General features: G+C 44.6%; 1 protein-coding gene across 1 annotated transcript; it reads right to left on the minus strand.

The window, feature by feature from the left end:
• Nucleotides 1–1419: 1419 nt before the first annotated feature.
• Nucleotides 1420–23083, minus strand: CAPN14 (calpain 14). The gene is made up of 20 exons (XM_071423174.1): nucleotides 22853–23083; nucleotides 20619–20688; nucleotides 19563–19681; nucleotides 18818–18954; nucleotides 17522–17696; nucleotides 16768–16833; nucleotides 15375–15460; nucleotides 14053–14127; nucleotides 13257–13420; nucleotides 12392–12563; nucleotides 9226–9435; nucleotides 8654–8690; nucleotides 7748–7810; nucleotides 6160–6217; nucleotides 4404–4468; nucleotides 3875–3943; nucleotides 3680–3758; nucleotides 2455–2571; nucleotides 1723–1778; nucleotides 1420–1446 (listed from the first exon to the last, which is right to left on the minus strand). The coding sequence occupies exons 1-20, from the start codon at nucleotides 23081–23083 to the stop codon at nucleotides 1420–1422; spliced, it is 2076 nt and encodes a 691-aa protein (XP_071279275.1).
• Nucleotides 23084–23207: the final 124 nt, after the last annotated feature.

Here is a 23207-nt window from a genome sequence, read left to right on the forward strand (position 1 = left end):
CTATTGCTCAGGCCTCAGTGAAGTGGTAAGCACATCCCTGAGCTCAGTCATGCCCAAGTTTACTTTCTTACTCACAGTCCACCCCATTCCTGAATATCACATGCACTCTGAAAAAATATTTATGAGATTAAGCACCTAAAAAGTCACCAAAAGCCAGAGGGAAGGCTGCCTAGGCAAGCTTAATATAACTCCTTCCTACAAAGGTATTAGAGTGTGATCTTTCATTATATGTTCATTCCCATTGGAGCTCTGTTTCATTTAGCACCCAGACTCAGACTAGGCTGTGCACTGTAAAAGAGCCTCAATTGAGCTGTCTGCAGGAATGCAAAAAAAAGGAAAAAAAAAGAAAAAAAAAATCAAAGCAGCAACCTGTAACAGTCACTTAGCATGGAAATTTCCAGCCCAAATAAATCAATGGTAAGAAAGTGGAAAAGGATCCTACAGACAGATGCATCAAGTAACTCTCACATGGATTTTGATGTGAATAGTCCCTCTTATACCATGCTCTCTAACACTGCTCACAGCCACACACCTGGGTTGTACTATTTAATTAACTACAGCCTACATTTACCTGCATCCTTTAGAAGTACACACGCACACACACGCTCACCCTATAGAAAATAAATATCCAAATATTTTATCAGACAGCTCCTGTATCACCCTACTGAGAATCTTCATTCCCTGCCAGTCTCTTAAGATGGGATCAGTTTACTTTTCACTGTACTGTGCTTTTCAATCTGCAGAGAAAACTCACTGCCTTTCTGAAATAAATACAATCATCAAATAAATACAATCATCATACAACAAACAACTGGAGGCTCAGCTCATCATTTGGTCAAATCAAATTAGGGCCATTTCAATAGAGCTATGTCAATTTATAAAAGCAAAAGAGATGGTTTGAACACTTGCAAATCACCTTTCCAAGTAAGGGCTAGGGAAGAGTGTGAGTCTTCACCCCTTCTTTCTCAGAAGCCCACAGATTCCAGCTCTCTATCATGGGCCTAGCAGCTACAGATCTGTGATCCCTCCATCAGGTGACAAGTTACTCAGGACAGGGCCTTTTCCCTCACAGATTCAAGAGCTGCACAGCCTCTGGCACTGCCACAATGTGTGCCTATAACAGCAGCATTACATCAGCATGAAGTGGGTGGCCCCAACAACTCAGCCACCACGCTCCAGGGTGTCACACTGTGCACTTGTGGTAACTGGCATCCAATGGTCTCTCCTCAGTAGGGTTGTCTGAAGTGAAATAGGACTCAAAATAAATACATTAATCAGTAAAACTTCAGTTCACCAAGTCTGTGGTTATCATGTTAAGTCTGCTTGAGGAAGACTTTTCATATGAAGTAAAAAGTTGAAACAAGGCAGCCTTCCTCATCCTGGTACAGGTCTGGTTGTCTCCTCCTGTACAGCATTGCTTCAGGAATAAAGTGTCATCATCATCCACTGAAAATAATATGGAAAGGGGGTTGAAATTATCCATCCATCCATGTGAAAGCCCTACCATATTCACACTGAGACTGGACTATGGGGCATTGAAGATATTCTACCTCCAGAAGAAACAGAAGCCATAATAAAGCAGAAAACTTAGAAGCCTGAACCTCCTTGTTTGTAACCTGCCCTGGTCAGTTAAGGATACCTTTTCTAAGGCTACAGAATAACCCATGCAGTGCCACATGCAACAAAGGGATCTTCAGCTGCCAGTCAGGGGGTGGGCTTTACCTCAGACTCCCGGAGGTAAATCCCTTTGCCATCTTGGGTTAAGTTGCGAAAGGCCTCTGCAAAAGAAGCAAATGAGGAGCGTTAACTTGACAGCCAAGGCACTGCCTCAGGAAAAACCCCAAAGGCAGAGTTTGTAGGCTATTGTCAAGAGCAGAGCTTCTCTGTTCTGTCCCTGGGAGATCCCTGAAGGCTGGAACACTGGGAGCAGCTGAACAAAGTCAGGCATGTTACTGTCTGCTCATCCATCTGTAAAACCCCAAAATGCTGGTGGTCCCAACCTTACCCACTACAATTATGGGACATGTGCTAAGTGTCTGCAGCATGGTCTGAGTATCAGCTCTCTCATCATCAAACTGCAGTCCACCAAAGACATATTTCAAAGCTTTCTTCTTCCTGGAGAAGGTGTATTTCAAGGTTGTGTTCATGGAAAACAAGTAGTTTTTGTCTGTAATTTCCTCTTCCTACAGAAGGCCCGTGCAAATGTGCAGAGAGCTGAATCACTGATGTGTACAGTTTGGATGTCTGTAGGAAGGGACTGCTGGGGAGGTAAAGAGAGAGCTTGGCTTCCTCTGTATCTGTCCCTTGCTTTAAACTGATTACTCTTGCTTTATTCAGAAATCCAGTCCTGCAATTTTCCCCCTTGCCACTGCCAGTGGGAACAGCATCAGAGGGGCCATGGCTCAGCTGGCAGCCCAGCTTGCCTGGCCAGACACGGAGCAGCACCAGCCTCACCTCCCATGATCTCCACTCGAAGCATGAAGCAAACAAAGCTCTCAAAACTGATCTGTAACTCAGGGTCACCATATCTGATTGCCATCAAATTACAGACTTCATTGCTGAGTGAAATGCCTACATAAAATGGGGGGGAAAAAAAGGAACACAGAATGAGATGGCACAACTGAATGGTCTTCATCTCTTCTCTAACAGCTTTGTTTTTCAAGCCTGGCCTAAGATAATCAAATATTAGCCAGCCCAAATGAGATCTCTACATGAAGATATCCAAATTTGAAATGGTTCGGGTCTGCTCCCCTATACTTACAGTCCTTGCAGAGTTGAAATAAAATACAAATAGGCCTCTTTTGCTCATGGGATATGAGGGTAATAGCAGCAGCTGGGTTTAAGAGCAATATTCCCAAGAGGGTAGGAAAGGAGATGAAAAAGAAAATCCAGAGGAAGCTCATACAGAAAGCATCAATCCCAATGTCAAGCAGCAGCAGCATTTGCAAGGAACAAAAGCATTCTCTATTCATGGCCTGGGATTTTAGTTTGCTTTAGCAGAGGTCTGCCCAGGTTTCTCACGGTGCTTTCACTGACTCAGATGAACTGGGTGAACATGCACCAAAAAGAGGAATGATATTTAAGGTGTAAACATGCAAAGGAAGCTACAAGACTGAGCTCCAGCCCCCACACAACGCCCAGTAATAGCAGCAGAGCTCGGTCCAGTATTTGGACCCATATGGATCATCTTCCATTTCTGGATCAAGCCTCAGACACTAGACTCAGCATTAGTGAAGTCTAGCAACAATCTAGCCTCTGTGCAAGTATCACACTTCCAGTTTTGGTCCCTGAGCTGTCGTTTTCAGCAGAAGCAGCAATTTAATAGGAGCTAGATCTGGCCTCCTGCATCCCCACAACCCCAAACAATCTTTTAAAACTCAATTAGCAACACACAGGAAGGGATTTAAAAATTGGATCTGAAATAGGCAGACACTTCTGTTTCAGACAACTCTCAGTGTGAGACCACACTGAGAAAAGAGTGGGCAGCCTGTCACATGGCAAAATAATTTTCAGACGTGTTGACCCAGCTAAAGAAGGAAGATGACATAGCCAAGGCCATGCAAACTATAATGTTTTCCACTCCTCCTGAGCTCTACACACAGTTATCAAGATGTTTCCCAGCCCTGTGCTTTTTCTTCAGCAAGAAGATGAGACTTGCCAAAATATGCTGTGGGCTCACCTGTCTCCCGTACAGCTGCGTGCAGTTCCACAAGGTCAAGCTTTCCTGATCTCTTGGTGTCTCTCTTGTGGAAAACTTCCTGTGGGGTGAGGGAGTACTTGTAAACAAACCAAACCACCCAAAACCCAGCAGGGGACACCAAAGGGATTGTGAGCAGGGAAATATTGAAAGGGGGCATAGAAATTACTGCCATACCAAATAGAAAAGCAGCCTCTTCCACAGGACTCTGAATTCCTGGATACTCAGTGTGCCAGTGGCATTCAGCTTAGTGGGAGCATTAAGGTCAAAACATCTCAAACATTAGAAAGCACCCATTACATATATTAAAAAATGAAAAAAGAAAAAAAAAAAAGCCAAACAACCCAAAAACCCCAACAACCAAAACCCCAAACAACCCAAAAAATTGCAGCCACTATAACACCCACGCAATTATAATATGAGAATAATGATTTCTTAGCCCATGTGCCTATTTATAGACTTGATCCTCATCCCACTAAAGTCAAAGGAAACCTAGCTGCTGATTTTAGAAGCAGCAGGAATCAACCCTTTCCCAAAGCAGCTCCATTCTGTCACAGCTGAACTGTTATTATGGAGGGTGAGAAGTTCAATAAGCAGGGCCATGTCCTGGTGGTAAAGAAATCACAGTAACACCCAGTCTGGCCTAAGAAATAATGCTCTGGTAAAGTATTATATGAGTCAGAAGTATCACTCATGGCAAGGATACATCCAGGAGTGCCAAGATTCCCTGGCAAGAATCCAGACTGAAATTCAGGTGAAAACTCTGGAAATCTGGAGAGAAAAAAAAAAATTGGTTTGGGGAGTCATTGGACATCCCTCAGAAAAATGGACTCACAAAATCCCCCCTTACCTGAGAGGGCTCAGGCCCCAAAGCCTTTGTGAAACTTTACACCCACTTGAGAAGATGTATCATTTATGATGATAAAAATATGAGGCAACAGGATGGATTCTACTAGTCTCAGAAAATCCAATATGAGCTCCCTGCAGGCATGTAATATAGAATGAAATATGGTACACTATCTCCAGCTATTAGAGAAAATGGAAGGAAAAGGACATCCAAAGCTCTAATCCCAAACAGAATTTACTGCATGACCTTGAGGAAAGTCACTTGACCTGAAGAGCTTTGGGGAACAGCACTGCAGATTAATTGAAACCCTTGTACTAAGCATCTCTCTCTCCCTCTCTTTCACAGACACGCTGCCAGCTCTGTTAATATAATTAAAAGTACAGGCACTGCTGAAAACATGATGCTGCCTCAAAGTTTAGCATTCCTGGTTCATATATAACTTACATGAAGAATAACAGAAATAGGCTCTAATCTCACTGAAAATCATGATTACAGTTGGTCTGCCCCTTTCACTGAGTAAGGGACAGAATCATAACTCACCAATCCCTTCTCTGCAGGAAGTCAGGATGCTCTAATAATTTTTAAATTGTAATAGCCCTGTTTAGTAAATATGAACCAAGTACTGTAAAGATTTGAAAATAATTCTTAAAATCAATAATTTATTAAAAGTAAAGATTCCCTGTTCAATATTGCTTTCTCACAGATAAGACAGTGCCTGGTGGGTCAGTTTACAAAGACAGAAGAACTATCTTTGCCCACTTTTGCAGAAAAGAGAGTAATATCAAATTCAGTTAAAGTGAAAAAGGCATCACATCACTCTTTGGATCATCTTCTTTGCTGCCTGTAATAGCTGGACAGAGCATTTTCTATGTTGCATATTGATTGTTACCAGTGAAGAAACCAGGTAAAAAATCTGGATTCATCATTATATGTGTAATTTCATTGTCACTGTCCAGAGAGAACAGCCACTGCAGTGCCTCACTGCTGCCCAGGTAGTGTTATTTGTTCCCAAATTACAAACCTGGGGAGTGCTTTGGGCTGCCCCCAGCAGAGTGATGCCACACGTGAGAGGGACCAGCTCAGGGCTCACCTGGCTCTCACAGGCATGGCTTCCAGAGGCCACCTGCACCTCATCCTGTCCCCCAAACACAGAGCAAGGGGCAGCCCTATGCATGCACCAAGCACATGAAAGTAAAGGCAAGACTCTCCTCCACCACACCAACTCCTACAGACCAGGATTTCCACATCTTCTACTTTGGTGCTGCTGAGACTCAGCAGTGGCACAGGCTGAAATGAGATTCAGTTTCAGAATCAAAGCTGAGGTCAAGCTGGGTTTGGAGGCCAAATTAAAAATCTGCATCCGTGCTTGCTCTCCTCCCTCATTATTTCAGTTGTTGAAATTCAAACTAGATTAGCTCTGCTTATAACATTTCTGCCATATTGATTCACACCCCAGCAAATCCTTTTGCTCTGGAAATCTAACATGGCATCAGAAAAGTCAGTTCAGTCAGATTGAAGCCAGTTTCTCTTCCCAGAATTCAAGCAATAGATACAACAGCTGAGGCTTTTCTCTGAGAGAGCTTATTTTACAGAAACATTATTTCTCAGCACTTACTTCTCCAAGATATATTATTCAAGATCCTCTGGAGCTGAACAGCATTTATTTCAGGATTCTGTGATATGGAAGAGAATTTTAGTTTTTTTTTTTTTTCCTAAGTATTAAATCACTTTTCTCCATCTTTTGTTTTCCCAGCATGCCCCATCTTCATTCTCTGCTTTTCTGGCCCCACTCCAGCCACTGTGAAAATCAATAGAAAAGACTCCCTTTGAATATGACAAGATCCTGAGGCTGCAGGAGCTGCAGTGTGCTCTGGGCTAAGTTCTCAGGGCTCCACACAGATCAGTGCAGTAGTACAGATTTCCACTGAGTGAGGATGCAGGCCTTTCAGCCCTGGTGCCATCTGTCCCATCAAGCACACTGTCAAGAGATCTGCTTCAAACATTCCCATTTTATCTTTTATAAACAAACAAACAAACAAACAAACAACCTGAAACTTTGGAATACTTCTCCCCAAACTTTTCAAAGTAGAGACTCCCCCTCCCCCTTGTCATACTAAAGTTCATAAATCTTTTAAAGGCTGTGACAATCGTTTGCTTGGAGGATTTTTTTAAATGTCACTCTTCAAAAATAAAAGCCTGCTTTCAGATCATTGAGAGATGCCAGGGCAAAGCCTTCAGAAATGGCAGTAGGTGCTCTGTGTGTACTTGGACATCCTGACAGCAAAGGACCAGCACCTCACAGTATATGGCAACTTCTAGCACATCAAAGCCACACCATTCTCAAAATCTTAAACAAGGGGCAAAAAGTGAAAGCATTCCTTGTTTTAGTAACAGCTTCCCTCAAGATATTCCTATTAAAAGTCCAAATCTGTTTTTGTGAAATTGTGTTTGCCAAATGCAGGGTATGATGCTAAATAAACACAGTGACCTTTTCTGAAAGGTGAAACATTTACATCCCTCACCACAGTCAGTGGGATCCCTGATGCTCAGCTCCATCCCAAATCAAGCCAGAGAAATCACTAAAAAGAATCTTTCACAGTAAGGATCATATTTCACTAGGAAAGTTAGGGGGAAAACATGATGGGATACCCAATATCTATTTCACATCTCAGAGCAGGTTAGTTGCCATCCAGCTGTGATGAAGTATGTGTGAGACAAGGTTCAATATTTCAGGGGTGTTCTCTAAGAGACAGCTTTCCCCAAAGGATAGGATGGAGCCACACAGCCCATCACTTGGTCCCCAATACAGGCAACAGGAATTCATGCTTAGGGAGAGCATGTGAGCCTGGTCAGCTTCTGTAGTCCATTCTGCTGTTTCCCTGTTGGAAAAGTGATCTCAGAGCGTACATCCCTGCTCAGTCCTTTAGCATTTGTTCATGGACTTTCTGCCCATCAGTTTCCTAATGCCTTTTGAGCCCCTTGATACTGCCACACTCACATAAAGTTCCAGGCACTGACACCCTGTTGTGCAGAGAAGTGTGCCTGTCTCAATGCCATCACATTGCTAAGCTTCACAGGCAAATTTGCAGTCTGGAGTCACCACTGCACACAGAGTCCAACCTCCTCTCCATAGCCCCTCTCTGCTCCCCACACATCCACATGCTTTTACTTTCACAGAGGAGTTTACTCATGCAAGCACTTACCTGTTCAAAATGCTTTGTGAAGAAATCCTCCCAAATCTTGCCTTCATACCTATCAACAATTTCCTTGAAGGTATAAAAAAAAATCATTAACTTGCAGAAGAAAAATATTGTCAACCAAATTATTAAAGATGCTTTCCCAGCATGGCATTCCATTCCCTGCCCCTTCCACCCTCTGCCCACCTCTGCAATCAGTGTTACATCACTAATACAGCCCACTGCTAAGATACCTCCCTACATGACAAAATTGCTATTTCTTGGAGAGAAATACTCAGATAACATTTAGTGGGGAGAAACATTCCTCTCACCCCACCCCAAGCTGTGCAAAGCATGGGGCTCACTCTGTGAGAGAAGAGTCTCTGTTCTCCTTTATACAGCCCAACAGAGGAGATGAAGCCAGGAAAGGCCCTGGTTATGCCAGGGGAACAGACTATGCCATAAATTTCCTAGCACAAGATGTGCAGATGTGCATGCACTGCCACTGAGACCAGTTCTTTTGAAAATAACCTTTAGGCCATTGCATGGGAATAGTAGAGCTAAGGTCCCATCATGTCCTCAAAATGTTTAAGGCCTGAAAGGGATGGGGAGAAGTGCAAGAACGGACCATGAGTCTCCAAAAAGCCATGAGCAGGAAAGACTTTAGAGCAAGCAAAATGGTGTCATTAAAGGATGTCTGCAAAAAGGGCAACTAAGCTGTCTAAAGTTTTGCCTGTCCCCCACATTTGACTGCATCTGTCCCCTTGATCCAAAGGATTCTGTCTGTAAACCCAAGCTGTGCTTTCAAGTGCTGCAACACAAGCACTGACATTCTCACTCAGCCTCTCCTCTAGGGCAGAGCAACACTAAAACCTCAACATTCAGAGCTGCAGATTGAACCACAGAGCCCCCACTCCCCACACACCCACTCACCTTAGAGAGGGTGAAGCTCGTGTTCCCACCCATTTCCCTGGAGATGTAAAAAAGCAGACACATTAAGGACAGATCTCGGAGTTGTGTGTTTGTCTCAGCACAGGTGTCATTCCTCCTCCCTGGATGGGGCCCCAACCTGCTCTTGCCATGTGTTTTATTCTCTGGTATTACAGCTGCACTAAAGCAAGGCCTCATATCCACAGAGGACCCCAAAAGCTGCTGGCATCTGAAGTATGCAAAGCACCCATTTCTGTACAACCAACCATCCTAGCACTGCCAGCAGGGAGTTCCTGGCAAACTAATGGAGCTAAAAAGCTAAAGAGCTCTTATCATTCTCACAGTCTCAAACATGTCCATGCTGCAAGGATTGTGTGGGCCTATCTCAGCCTTTTTTGAAAGGATAAGGCCAAGACCAGTGCTTCAACCACTGAGAATCCTATGGCAGGAGAAATCCAGAGCCAGCTTCTCTGAAAGAGACTATGGTGCTTTTTGCAGAGTTAAGTCTTTATGCTGCCCCCATTAGAGTAGAGAGACCAGACTTTCCCAAGGAATTAGGTGCTGCAGCATCTCACCGAAGGACGTGCTTCCTGGAGAAGACACGCAGGATGAACTCAGACTCCTGCTGAGGCTCCAGGGTGGAGGGGACAATGATGTAGACACAAGGCTCCAGGTGGAAGTCATGAGTCACTTCCCGCTCATCAAGGAAAACCTGGTGCTTGTTCACAGGCTGATGTCGGGTGAAGAAACTTGGGGGCAGCTTTCTGTTGCTCTCCTGGTACTGCTCAGGGAAGAAAGGTAAGAGAAGCGTGTTCTGCTGCAGCTGAACACGTGGACAAAAGGTGTGGAAGACTCACAGGCAGAGCACAGCCAGCCTGCCTTCACGTCTCAGCCTGTTTTACAGCACAAGCAGGTAGCAGAGCCCAGAGGACTCAGTCTCTTCCCAGGTCATGGTGCTTCTCACTATGCAGCACCCTTGCCTATCATATTCACAGGGAATGCCCTGACCAAGGCAGGAACGATGCACCTGACTCCATGTTCTCAGAAGGCTAATTTATTACTTTATGGTACTATATCATATTAAAGAATACTACACTATACTAAAGAATACAGAAAAGATACTTACTCAATGTTAAAAAGATAATAATAAAAACTCGTGACTCTTTCCAGAGTGTTGACACAGCTTGGCCCTAATTGGCCAGAGAGTTAAAACAACTCACATCAGAGTCCAATGAAACAATCACCTGTGGGTAAACAATCTCCAAACACATTCTACATAAGCAAAATACAGGAGAAGCAAATGAGATAAGAATTGTTTTCCTTTTTCTCTGAGGCCTCTCAGCTTCCCAGGAGAAAAATCCTGGGCGAAGAAATTTTTTCAGAGAATGTGAATGCCACACTTGCCCAATACTAATATGGCAAAAGACTGGGCTTCCTGCAACTTACAAAAAACCCTCACACTACTTGTAAGGAACAGCAGCAAGAACTGGGCATGAGAAGCTGTTCCTGTCAATGTGGCTTCTGCAAAAGTCTTTGCCACATGGGCCAAAATGGCTGCAGGCAGGAACTGCTCTAGAGGCTGCCCTTCACTAGCCAGAACACCTCTTCTCCCACAGGGACAACACACTTTGTGCCCAGCTTGTCCTTTGCACAAGGGATCTGGTAGCAGAGGATTTTTTAGAACACCTGTGGTCTGAGCATACTGCATGAGCAACCTAAGCCCTCATCCTGACTTCATGCAAGTGTCCTTGATCTGTCTGGCACTCTTTGCTCTGCAGGCCCTTTTCTGCCACAGGATGATGGATAAAGTGTTGATCCAGGCAACATGAAACTAATTTTAATGCCACTGAGTGCCCAGTACACAAGCCCAATAAATAATCCTGCTAGCTAAAACTACTGTCACCTTCTGATCTTGGCTGTTCCTCAAAACATTTAACCATTTTACTCTGCAGCCTCATGGGGAGATGCCATTCCTCTTCCTTTGCCAGTATTTTTCTTACTAATAGGGCAATCTTTCTTATGAAGGGTTCAGGGTTACTCCTCCTCATGCCCCTTATGTTAAATTCAAAGTTTTTATATTCCAGTCAATACTCTCTTGACAGCAGTTCCAATACCTCAGATGCTCTCAGCTTGCCATCTCTCTGTATTGATCTTGGCAACCACTACAAACCTGAAATTGAAGTCCTGGCTGCCACCATTCCCACTCAGGTGTGGCAGAGCACTGTCCTGGGGCCACACTCAGACCTCCTCTGCCAGAAAGTTTACCTTGAAGGTAACCCTGATAGTGCCCAAGATATTTAAGTTAGGAAGGAGTGGCATCTTACCTCATGGTTACCATGCTGGGTCTACAATAACTAAGAACACAATTGTGCTGCCCATATAATGTACCCAAACTAGTTCTTTGCCAGCCCAAGTTCTCATTTAAGAGGTGTACTCTCATTTGAGTAGTAACAGAGTGGAAGATATGCCCTTTAAAGACAATATGAGCTAAATCTTTCCCTGTTTTAAATAGCCCTCCGAGGTCAGGGCCAAAATCAGGACTTAATCAGGATTTAAGTTCCAGGGCCCTTTCTCAGGTCCCAAAGGCTCTTGGATAAAGAAAATGCAAGAAATGCAGCTGACCTGAAGAAGCTGAAAACACCTGTACCATCAGCCAGCCAGGAACATGAACTCCCCAGGAGATCTTTGACTCCCATGGGGCACAGGCTCTTTTCCCACCTCATGCCAAGACTGGAAGGCAGCAGAAAGGCAGCTCTGACTCCCAAAACACTAATGCCCACTCTCAAGGCCAATGAGCTCTCCTGATACGGCTGCTTTTCCCTAGAGTCAGAGGATGGTTCTGCCTTGCTGTGCCTCACTGAATTCCAGTACTGGCACTTGCTGTCAGCCCAGGAACAAAGGCAAACACACCACATTCAGCATTGTCTTAACAGCTGTGCCAGCCCAGGTCCCCCAGACAACAGCCAGCAGTGGTGACAAGGGACTCACCTGTAGGCCCACCTGCAGGAAGAAAAGAAACAGCATCTGTCAGTCAGGACCTCTGTGCCTCACCAAACACAGCCAAGTCATTCCTGGGAAGCAGAGCAGCTACAAACATCTATATGGGGTCTCTGCCTTCAGAAACCTCAGCCCCTCCACCCAAAAATCCCTCCCCACAGTCACCTCTCCATAACTGTGCAAGCTTACAGCAGCAACAAGACCTGTGGCTCTGCTCAAGGGAGAAGAATGGCCCTCAAGGTACTCAGATAAGCAGAAAATTGAAGGTAGGAAACTCTCACTCCTAGTGATATCCACTCACCTCTGGGCACATGGGGAGCTAGCAGTATGCACACATGAGCAGCTGCCACATCATACTAGGAACAATTTTTAGGCACAATTTTACCATGGTTGGAAATAACCTGAGGGCAGAGCTCTTCCTACCCTAAAGTAAGGGGACTCCAGGCACCCTCTTCCAGCTATTGCACATACCCTCAGAGGCAGCAAAATAAATCCCAATGTGCTTTGAAGCAAAAGGCACTTCTCACTGCTCTGCAGGGTGACACACAGCATGCTGGAGAGGCAGCAAGCAGGGCACAGAGCCCCAGGGAACCTAGCCCTGATGTGTGAGGAGACTGGGCACAGGCAGGAGGAAAGAGCAGAGATCACCCTGCACGCCACAAAAACTCTTGGCCTGCAGAGCACTATGATCTACGGGGGCTGGAAATTCTCCTGTTTGGTGAGAGCAAGAAAAGCAAAGGAATTCTTTGCACCTTATAGAGTGAGAATCCAATGAAAAGGTGAGGGGCTCGGTTCCGGTGTTTGGTGCTGTGTTTCTGCATGAGGGATATGACCACACTGCACGTGCTTGGGCTTTTCTTGCCGTCTTCAACTGGCAGCACATTCAGCCAGTACTGAGGGTTCATCCAAAAGTTGCCTAAGTAAAACAAGAAAAACATTTTGATGTCATTCTCCATCACAAAATTGATTGCCAGCCTCCCACATGATGCCTGGCACTGGACTGAATAGGTCACAGGCTGTCTGGATCTCCACACCCCACAGGAATTTGATTTTAAGGTGCAGCTTACAAGTTTAGCAGTGCAATTACTGTCTAAGACAGGAGAAAGACCCATGAACAAGGAACTACACTTCTGCCTACATGCAACTAAGAGCTCATTTTGTTTATAAATGTATCACCATTCCTCTCTCACCCCTGGTGTATAGGCTAGCTGACTTTAGACTCCACCTGCTCTGCTTCCAGAAGAGCTGAGCCTCTGACTATTTTATTCACTTTACTTAAAACACACTCCCTGGAGGTGCTGAGGATGCAAATTTTAAGAGACAAGTTTAATGCCCTAGAGCAGATCAGTGCTGGCAATTGATCCTGGGATCCTAAAGCTTATTTCATGCTATAATCAGCCCACTGCCCTATGTTTGCAAGCAGTGCATCTTCTGTGATAGCAGAAGCCAGTCAAAGTCCTTCAGCTGCTAATTTCTGATGTTTGTGTGGAGGCATAAACAGGAAGTGCATGCTTCTGTCATCAATTTTATGTTAAGAGGTTATAAGGAGCTGGTAACTGAGTCAGCAGAGCATCCAAAAGCCAGAGTTATCCAAAAGAGCACCCCTCACCGTTATAGAATCCCAGACTTCCTCCTGCTGTACTTCCTTTAACCCATCTCCCACTCTTCAAGGAGTACATCCACTTTTTCCCATCTTCCTGGCTCATCAGGTCTGGAGTTAATTTACAGATCACCAGATCTATAAAATGAATCTTAAAATCTCGCAGAGACATCCTGGGAAAAGAGTGCCAAGAGACATCTTGTCAGCAGTTTAGTTTAGTCCATATGGCTCATAAAATGGAAAGAAAAGGGAGCGGGGAACTTCGGAGCCACACCATTCTGTGTTACATATGGTAATGCTCATATTTTATTAGGCAGTAAAGAAGAAAGCGTCTGCTTCCACAGCAGCCTCTAGGAGTAGCTAATGCACGGCTAAAACTTCAGCAAAGGATAGGAGAAACAGAGAATGAAATCATTTCGCCAGCAAAGGGAGCGCAATGAAATTACAGGGGCGGCAACATTGCCACCTCGTGGTAAAAGCTGTGGAGAAACGCAGACAAACCGGCAAACAGGAGCTTCCCGAAGGAAAGAAAGAAAACAACAAAAAAGGCAGGACAAAAGCTCCTGGGGCTGCCCTTTATCTCCAGCAGCCCCAGGTGACCTAGCAGTGCCCTGATTCTCCCTCACTCCTGCATGAAGAGCAGTGCATTCCGTGTCAGCACAGCCACTGCTTCTCACAGCATCAAGCAGAGAGGAGCACGGGCTAAAGCTCACCACCTAAGCCTTGGCCTAAGGGGCAATGTGCAGCTCCAGGTGCAGCCCCAGGGCTGCTGGCAGAGAGGGGAGAAGCAAGACTGTGCCATTACCAGAACTCTCCATCATCCTTCTTTTTCCTCAGTAAAATCTTCTCCTTCGGGCTCAGCAGCTCCCACTTGTAAGAGCTAAGGGGAAAAACATGAGGCCACTAACCAAATGTGGCCACAGATTCAAGGCAGAGGACATGACCTTCCTCTATAAAAAGAGGCCAAATCCCTGTTTTTACATATCTCCATGCTTATCCCCCACTATGCCTTCAGCCACATGAGACTCTCCACGACCATCCTGGGTCCCATGAGATGTAGCTAAATGGGTCCAGTTTTCTGCAGTAAAAGCCAAAAATGTTCCATTTCCATCAGCCACTCCCTTCACTTGAACAAACAGCTTCCAAGTACTTAAAATATAAAAATCTAGACCTGCTTTGTTGGTTAATTTTCTGTTAAAGGAGACATAATAGGAAGAGTGTTTGGCATAATGAATGAATGACTAGGACAGCACAAGAGGCAGCTGGGAGTCATTTCAAAGGCAGGCCTGCAGTATGTTGCTCATTATGCTCTTCAACAGAACAGCTGGTGTGTTGTCATTATGTGACAGACATGCATCAGAGAAGTTACTGCTCTGCAGACAAGGTGAAAGCCATTCACATTCCCAATGACCTCTCTACTCTTCCCTCCTTTCTATGCCCTGAGCCTCAGCAAACAGCCTGTGCAGGGAATGAAGTGAAGCTTGGAAGCAAGACACATGCTCCACTTCAAAGAGGAACAGGACACAAGTTTACTGTGGCCCATGGTCTAGAATGCAAAGCACTGTCTTTCATGGGTCCAAATTAAAAGAAAAAAAAATCAGGTAGGTGCAAATATGGAGCCCATTTACCTCACTACCTCCTCTGATCTCATGCCCAACTGTATTTACCTGAGCAGCCAGGACAGAGAACTCCTTCCTATTTATCCAATTCTAACACCTTGCAGCCTGTGGAAGATTTTTTCCAGGGCACAGTTGATAAATAACTGTGTCCTGAAACATGGGGGTTTTTTAGAGCCTCCTGCACAGCTATGTGTCCCTTTGCATGCTCTCCACATCACAGCAAGGTGGACAGCATCTCATGCTCATATTATGTTTCCTCTGGCATTAGTGAAATGAGAAGTAGAACTGATCTGATTGAGGCTGCATGTGTGAAGTGAAGCCAGCTACAGCAGCACTGTCTGTTGGAGACATATAAATCTATGGAATCATTGCTTTGACACCAGAAGGTCTGTGCAAGTGTTATCTTACTGCTGCCCTCAACATTAATTCATGCCTGAAGATGGCAGCATCTTTCCTCCAAGAAACCTTTCCTTTGCTCAGTGTCACACCTTTCCTTTTGTAAACTCACCTGTCACTCCAGTCTCCTTTCCACTCAATTTTTCCCCATGGATTTCTCAGTCTCACTAGGTTTTCTGGTCCATCTTGACAGGTCACCTGCAGAAAACAGTAACACTGTGCTTACCAAGGTCTCAGCAGTTCTCATCTGGTTTATATCATTGTACTATGTCAGATATTCACAACAATTTTCTTGTTCTCATAGATGCCAGCAAATATGATGATAAAAATCTCTGAACATGCAACTCTAAATGCCAGCAACAAAGAGATTAATGTGCTTCATCTTACATTCTAAACTGAAACCAGAGACATGACAGATTCCTAATCTAAAGGCTTGACTGTAAATTCCTCTTCCTTTCCAGCATCTGCTCATTTTGTACTTGTGTGAAAACCGAGTCCTACCCCAGTGCAATGGCACAGCACAATGCAGCCCCCATGGGTGTCCACACAGATTAATGCTTCCTGAAGTGGTGGGAGGAGAGCCCCAGTTTGGGGCTTTGCTGACAGCACCCTGCAGAACAGCTGACTTCACACTGTTTCCACATGCTTGGTCAATCCCTTAAGGTTGCCTGGCTCTTCATCTCATCAGAAGAGCCAGACTGACAGACAGGTTGTTGAAAAACTCCACACATAAACTCCTCCTGTGGGAGACACAGATGTGCCTCACCCAGCTCATCTCTTCTGCCCTTCCTAGTATCTCTTGCTACAGGCACTGAACATGCTTTCACCAAGATGTCCAAAGCCCCACACAGTCTTTGCCATCCTTGTCAACCTCCTCTTGAGGCTGGACAAGACAGTCATCCACCAATTCAGGAGGAAGAAGCTCCTACTCTTTGGGATGTATTATTTCAAGTCCCTTACCTCTGGACAAATATGCTAAGGGGACTCCAACAGTACTTCTGCAGATTAGTGGGGTCCCCCTGCACTGTCTGCACAGGAGCACAGGTCAGTTCCCTTACTCCACACCCCTGACTCATTTCTATCTGCAGTTTCTCATATTTTGGCCTCTACATCCTTACTTCTCTATGGCCTCTCCACTGGCTTCAGAGGAAGACTTTTTACCCCAAGTTTCAGCACATCCTCCCAGCAGCCCCAAAGGCAAGTCCTTTCATTCTTAACAGCTGAGATGCATTTCTAGGTGATGGTGTCAGCAGAGCCCTATGAATCATTCCCACCCTTAGAGATACACTGATCTATAACAACTGTCCTTTACATCAAGGCCTCCAAATTAAAATGGACACACTTAAAATGTCAATCTTAACAAAGCCCACAGTCTCTTGTAGCCTTAGACTAAGAAAAGAGTATTGGAGAGGAGATATTATAGTTGCTCTGGTCAATGCTTGAATGCAATAAAAATTGCTAATATCCAAATGAACCTGGGCCCAGGACATTTGGGCTGGTCTTACCTTTCTAATACCAGTTACTGTGTAGGCATGGCCAGCAACAAGCCCATTCTTCAGGACCTTTGTTGTCTGTATACAAGAAACAGAAGGAAAAGAAACATTTTATTTTATCCTTATTCATACAGCATACTTATACCAGTGCCAGAGACCTGTAAGCAATGACTTTCAAAGTAACAGGAGAACTGAAAATAAATAAATAAAATGGAACCTCCTAAGAGCCAGATTTTTCAGTATGCTTGGAATTGGAAGGTTGATTGTTAATGGCCCTTCCTAAATTGTGGGTCTTCAGCTAGACACCATGTCACTTTAAGGAAGTCCAGGAGGTTAGGTTTTGATTTTCAGCAAAGCAGTTTCCCAACAGCTGAGGTGGTAGCATAAAGCTTGGAAGCCAAGACTTCAATTCATGTTCTGAACCACCCATGTCTCTACCTTAGCTATAACTTTATTCCTTATGTGTCTCACTGCACCACCTGTAAAAATGGAAAATTTATTTAACAAAAAGGGGAAAATGCAGTAGGTCCCTATTTAATAGAATTTCTTTGATAGACAAACCAGTTCCTAAACATAACAACAGGGAGCTGAGAGCATCATGGAATCAATCCACGAGCAAAGTTTAACATGGAGAATGTGACTTCTACAGAAAGCCACATAGGGCAGATTTGATACATTTTGAGTCACAATGACCAGCTGAGCAGAGGGAAAGGGGTCTGGAAAGGTTTTTAGCTGTAAAGCCATTTGATGTCACTCCAAGCCTCACCCCTAAGTGTGTCTGACAGCCCATGAGAGATCTGCTGTAGGTGGCTCTTGTCAGTATATCCCACAGATCAGGAGGAGCTTCTGCAAGCTTGATCCTTGTATTGACACCCCCTGTGAAATCCACCAAGGCTTCTGAAACTTGCCCAATCTGCAGATCTTCATAGGAGCCATAGAGTCTAGCAAAAAAAGACAACAATATATTCTCTAGGTTATCATCACAGGTGACAGGTTGAGAACAGGTTGCCAATGAAAATATTTTTTAAAAAGTGTGCAAAAAGCAAAAGGAAGGCTGTAACTCATGTTTCATTTTAAGGGAATTTTTGGCATTTGGGAAGAGAAGTATCTACAAAATTGCCTCCAAGATTGGCCATAGTCTGAAAGGGACTCTTCACTAGCTGTCATCCCTGACTGCACTGTAATGAGAACATGCCCATCACGATTCTTTGATAACTCTGCCTCAGAGAATGTTGCCTGAATTTATCACCAGGCTCTGAGCTGTAGCTAAGATATAGTGCCTTGAGAGACACTGTCCTGAGAGCTCAGTCTCTAATCTGATTTTCTTTATCACTCCAGTGCAACTTGGCCCAGTCTTTTCATTATAACACTAACACCAAATGAAAATAACTGAACATTCTCACCTTTGGGTGATCTTTCTCTCAATGTTAACTAGAGCATTTTTCCCTGCTCTGCAAAGATTATTTCAGCCAAATATTAACAAACTCCATCAGTTAGGCCATGCTGCTTTCTTCTTTGTGCTGATACTACCACTGTAGGCAAAACACCCTGGAGGGAAGCCCCTGCTCTCACCATGCCTTGTGACATGCCTCAGCTTTGAGGACCTGAGAGCAAAAATATTTGCCAAAACAAAGTGCAGTGCTTCAGCAGTCCTCCAAAATGAAAATCCTTGGAGGTTTCTCACATTGATAATACATTAAAGGAGGCTTTGGAAATCATTCACATTTGAAAATGTCTATCTATGGTGTTCCACTCCTCTGTGGTATTTACAAGGAAGGGATCAGCCAATACACTGCAAACAATGATAACACTCAGAGGACACCCCCCCACAATAGGGTTGTTTTCTCACCTAAACCCTTGGATTTAAACTCAAGGGCCTGGTTTGATAACAGCTACTGCAATGGCAGCTTTTATGTGTAATAATAGATAGATGAGAGCCATCTACTACACTCCAAATGTAGCAAGGCCTAGGAGATGCATTTATAAACAAGAACAAACTGCGTAGGCACCAACCAACATATTTCAGAGAGACTATTTGCATAACTTGAAATGAGTCACTTACTTAGCATATGCCTTCTCCAGAAGGGCTCCCCAAAACACATTCTTATAGACTGAGGAAACAAAGAGCAGCTCCCCGGCCTCATTCACCGGCAGGAGATCATCAACCACCACGTCAATCCATTCCCCGAAGTGCCAGAACTGTCAGGGGAAAGGAATGAGCTGATGTTTCCCTTGGAAGGGACCTCCCCTTGAAACAACAGGAAAGGCAAGATAGCCTAGCTGTGGGTACAGAGCAGGCTGCTGTGGGTCAGTGGGACGTGCTGACTCACCCCCAGAGCCAGTTCCTCAGCCCCACCCAGCCAGAGGAGTAAACAAAGCATCTATCAGGTGTAAAACGAGTCAGCGGGGAAATCAGCCACAGGTGGACTTGTGGGGAAGGAATTCCTAACTGCAAGGTAGCAGAGCTGTACCAAGAGGTGGGCAAAGGGGTAGAAGATTGGAGCTGATGTGCTCAGGTCCTGCTGACTGTTGCCACTCTTGAGAAAGGGTTTTGTTGGCATTAAAATATGGGTAGGACACAGCTGGAGAGAGCAGCCAAGCAGAGGTGTTTCCTCAGTGGCTTGCAGTTGATTCACTGCCTGTGCTACTTTGTGGGAGGGGTGATGGGCTCCTCTCCAGCCTGGGATACCCTCTGGCCACTTGCCCCTGGCCAAAGGGAACCACATATACAAATTCTCCAAGGGTGTGACACAAAACACAGCAGAGGATATCTGAGGAGCTCCTGCAATCTGGGGGAGCAGCTGTACCTGGAAGTGGAAAATGCCCGCGTATTTCCTCTCAAAGCTCTGGTTCTGTGGCACAACTGCAGCCAAGATGTCCTGGTGGAATGTCAGGGCTTCCAGGGCCGCCAGGAACCAGCAGTTCTCTGCGCCAAGACAAACGGACACATGCACTTGGCTGAAAAGTGAGAGCTCTCAGCCAAGTTCAGCAGCACCACCAAGATCCCAGCAGAAGAGCTGTTGTGCTGATGTCTTTACAATTCTAACAAATCATACACACAAAATTAGATGATCCAGGCATGTTCTTTACTTAACCAAACTGTGATTGGTTTATAATTGCTCTCTCATGATCTTTTCATTTGGGTACTGTTTGGTTAAATAAGAAATTTAGCAAGCGATAACTGTCAATGGAAACATTCTGTGTTTTACTGACATTGCATGGGTTTTTTCTGTGCTCTATAAAGGCACACTATTAAAAAAAAAAAAACTTTTCCATTTTTCTTTGAAAACATTAGCTTTTCAGAAAGGAAAATAATTTCCAGTGGATCTCACATGCAAGACTGTACTTAGCAAACTTTGGTTTTAAGGACATAAAGCACTTAAAAACTAATTTAGTCCCATCCCACCTCTACCTGTTTTTCAGATGGCAATATAGTCTTTTATTTTAGACAACACAGGCATAAAATTATTTTTCTAACAGCAAGGCTGAGAAGAGAACACACTCACACTGAGCATTAGGTACAAATATAAAGCCCTTCTGTGGTTTCTGTTCAATTGTCAGGCAGCAACACCACAGACCAGTGAGAGTACAGGAACACTTCCTATTAGCAGGGGCAGAAGCAACACACAATGGTGATTTCAGCTTGTGGAGACACCTCTCATGCCTCAAATCCCACCTCAAAGCTTGCCAGCTTATTTACTGAGCCTATGCCAGTAAATGATTGCTTCATCCACACTGTGCCAAGTGGAGATAGGAGATGGATACCTTCTATTTCCATGCCAAGTTTTATGCATTCAAACTTCCATGCAAAATGTTGTCTTGTGTAAGAATACTTAGATATTTATACAAAGGAGTCTCCTTACCCACCAATCCTTGGCAGAGATCAGGCTGCTTTCTGTGTGCAGCATAAAATACAGGACTTTTGTGCAAAGCCTGGGAAGCACAAAATGAAAAGGAAAGAAAAGAAAAAAAGGAGGAGAGAGTTAAGCCAGTAACATGAGCTGATTTAGCTTGAAAGTTAAAGCTTTTAAAATACTGAGAGTCCTTTGTTCCAGCAGACATTGTTCTGGCTCAGGTATAAATCTATTGTTATGTGCTCTGGCTAACCTGACACCAGCCTGGGCACACATTTGTGCTTGGTCTATGTTGAATTTGGTCTCCAGCCAAAGTCACTGGTGCTCAGATGCATCACCATGGCTTTCCATGGTCACCATGCTGAGAAGACAACCCTTCAAAGCTGCCAGTCCTGCTCCTCCACACAAGTGCCAGCCAAAAGAGGTTATGAGGGCAGAGAATCAAACTTTCACCCAAGCTGGCTGACATCTCCACAGCTTGACTGACAATTGAGCTACAGACTGATGGCTGCTGCAGAATTCCTGTTGCTGTGACAAGAATAGGTCTGTGAATAATTGTACAGAGAGTGATAATGGTGTGGTGATTTTTTTCCCCTTCACAAGTGCCTCTGGGGTTAAATTAATAACCTAAGTGTCAAAATTATATTTTACTCGAATGATCCAGAAATTGCTCAAGCTAAGTTTCACACTGTTGGCATCCCCTGCAGGCAGCAGCAAAGAAACAGCTTCCCTCAGAAGGCAGTCACAGTAATTAGACACCAAGCCCTGCCCTTGGTGAATTTGGGTGCTCAGTTTGCAGGCCATCACTCATAGATGCAGCAAGCTACAAGCCTGCAGGCTGAATGGCACAATCTCAGCATCTCCTCTGCAGCACAGGGACTGAAGGATGCACAGCATCCATCCTCAGAGAGTCTTTGCTCAGAAAGTTTGGCATCCAGAGCAAACAGCAGCCTTCTTCACAAGGCAGTTTTAGACTCACAGAATCACAGAACATGCTGAGTTGGAAGGGACCCATCAGGATCATCAAGTCCAACTCCTGGACTTTCACAGGACACCCCAACAATCATAGCAGAGCAGCAGAATAGTCCACTGAGAGACAGAGGAAGTTTCAAGGCCATTCCAATAGCTGAGGGATGGGGAGACACTTGAAAGGCTTTGTAGAGGCCAGGACTCATGCTGACCTTTTTTCTTTTTTTTTGCAGAAACTCAATCCTTCTGGGAAATTGTTTAAATCTCACAAAATATGACAGGCAGAAAATAACTTAGCTGGGAGATGCTATCTGATATTACCTGGCAGAATTCCCTATAGAAAAAGGACTTCTGAAATTCTGAATACATAGTTCTGTACATTGCTTTCAGGAGGATCTGATTGTCAATACTTTGCTCAGTGGCTCAGTAAGAGCAGAACTGGCATTGCTAATAACAGGCCTTATCTAACTGTGCCAGGCCCCTGTCCTGGCCTCCCACACTTGTTATCTACCCTTTTGTTATGAGAAGGTGCTCTGTGACCAGCCCTTGCCCCTGGGTGTCTCTTGTTGTGATGTTCAGTTTCAGCCTGGAATGCCAGCAAAGGCCTTGGAAATGTGAGCACAAGTAGAAAACAAAGGCCCCAAAACCAAAACCAACTCACAGACTGATGCTCAGTCACTGTTGTGATAGAAGCTCAGCCTTGAGAGCTGAGGAAAGATTACTCCAAGTACAATAGACTAAACAGTTAAGCAGGGAAAAACAAACTAGCCCAACAAGAGGATAAGGCACTTGCCCTGTCTGGGAAAGCAGCAGCCTCCAGCATTATAACAGTCCATGGGAGAGAGGGGTCATGGCTAAGAACTGTCTAGAAACTCAGAAATCTTCTAAAAGGTCATGATCTTGAACTGTGGGGAGAAGGATCTCATCTGTCACCACAGAATCACAGTGAGATCCCTGTAGCTGTGAGCTCCAAGGAAACCAACTCTCCCTGCTCCCTTTGCCTCCTCTCCCTGCCTGCTCCAAGTGTTACTGGATGAACAAATGAACAAAGCTGGTCATGATTTTGGGCAACAAATGCTTCAAAGGCAAGTATGAGACTCCATGTACCCCAGCTTCCAAAACGATACCTGATGCAGTAAATGTAATCCCCAGAGACATTAAAGTACACCTAAATTAAAGTCCAAGAGTAGGCTGTTCAATGCTAAAACTATTTGCTGGCTATCATCTGTAATCATTCTCTTACACAGTTTCAGTGCTCACTGAAAGTCACTTACGTGTGGCCTCTTCCAGTGTAAATTTCGGGGCAGTTTCTTTAGCAGTGCTCCTGTTCCAATGGAGCTGATGTGAGCAGGGAAGGTGTCATCTGTGAACAAGCATTTGTTCTTCAAGCACGACTCCAGCAAAGCCTGGTAGTTCTGCTGGATGGGAGGGGTGTGTTTTTGAAAGATGCTCCTGCCTAAAGGCACAGGTGGCTTCTTTTTTTTCAAGCACAGCAGGAAAGGCATGCTGATGTCTCCAATAACACCAGGATAATTTTCTTCCAGTGAGGATTCTGGAGGGATCTGCTGGAAACTCTTGGTTTTCTCGGATGAGGCGTGTCTTTTCAGAAGAATTCCTGACAGTTAAAGT

The sequence above is a fragment of the Agelaius tricolor genome, unplaced genomic scaffold, assembly GCF_023055355.1.
Source record: "Agelaius tricolor isolate 1412-34295 unplaced genomic scaffold, bAgeTri1.0.p SCAF_1, whole genome shotgun sequence".
In the NCBI taxonomy this organism is placed as follows: domain Eukaryota; kingdom Metazoa; phylum Chordata; class Aves; order Passeriformes; family Icteridae; genus Agelaius; species Agelaius tricolor.

Bases quoted from the DNA above. Each gene is read 5' to 3' on its own strand.
- CAPN14 (XM_071423174.1), bottom strand. From the start codon at position 23,083: ATGCCTTTCCTGCTGTGCTTGAAAAAAAAGAAGCCACCTGTGCCTTTA. The intron at 19,682-20,618 runs GTAAGGAGACTC...GTCTTGGCGCAG, and splicing joins TCTCTGCCAAGGATTGGTGG to AGAACTGCTGGTTCCTGGCG. The intron at 6,218-7,747 runs GTAAGTGCTTGC...TCCATATCACAG, and splicing joins TCACAAAGCATTTTGAACAG to AATCCTGAAATAAATGCTGT.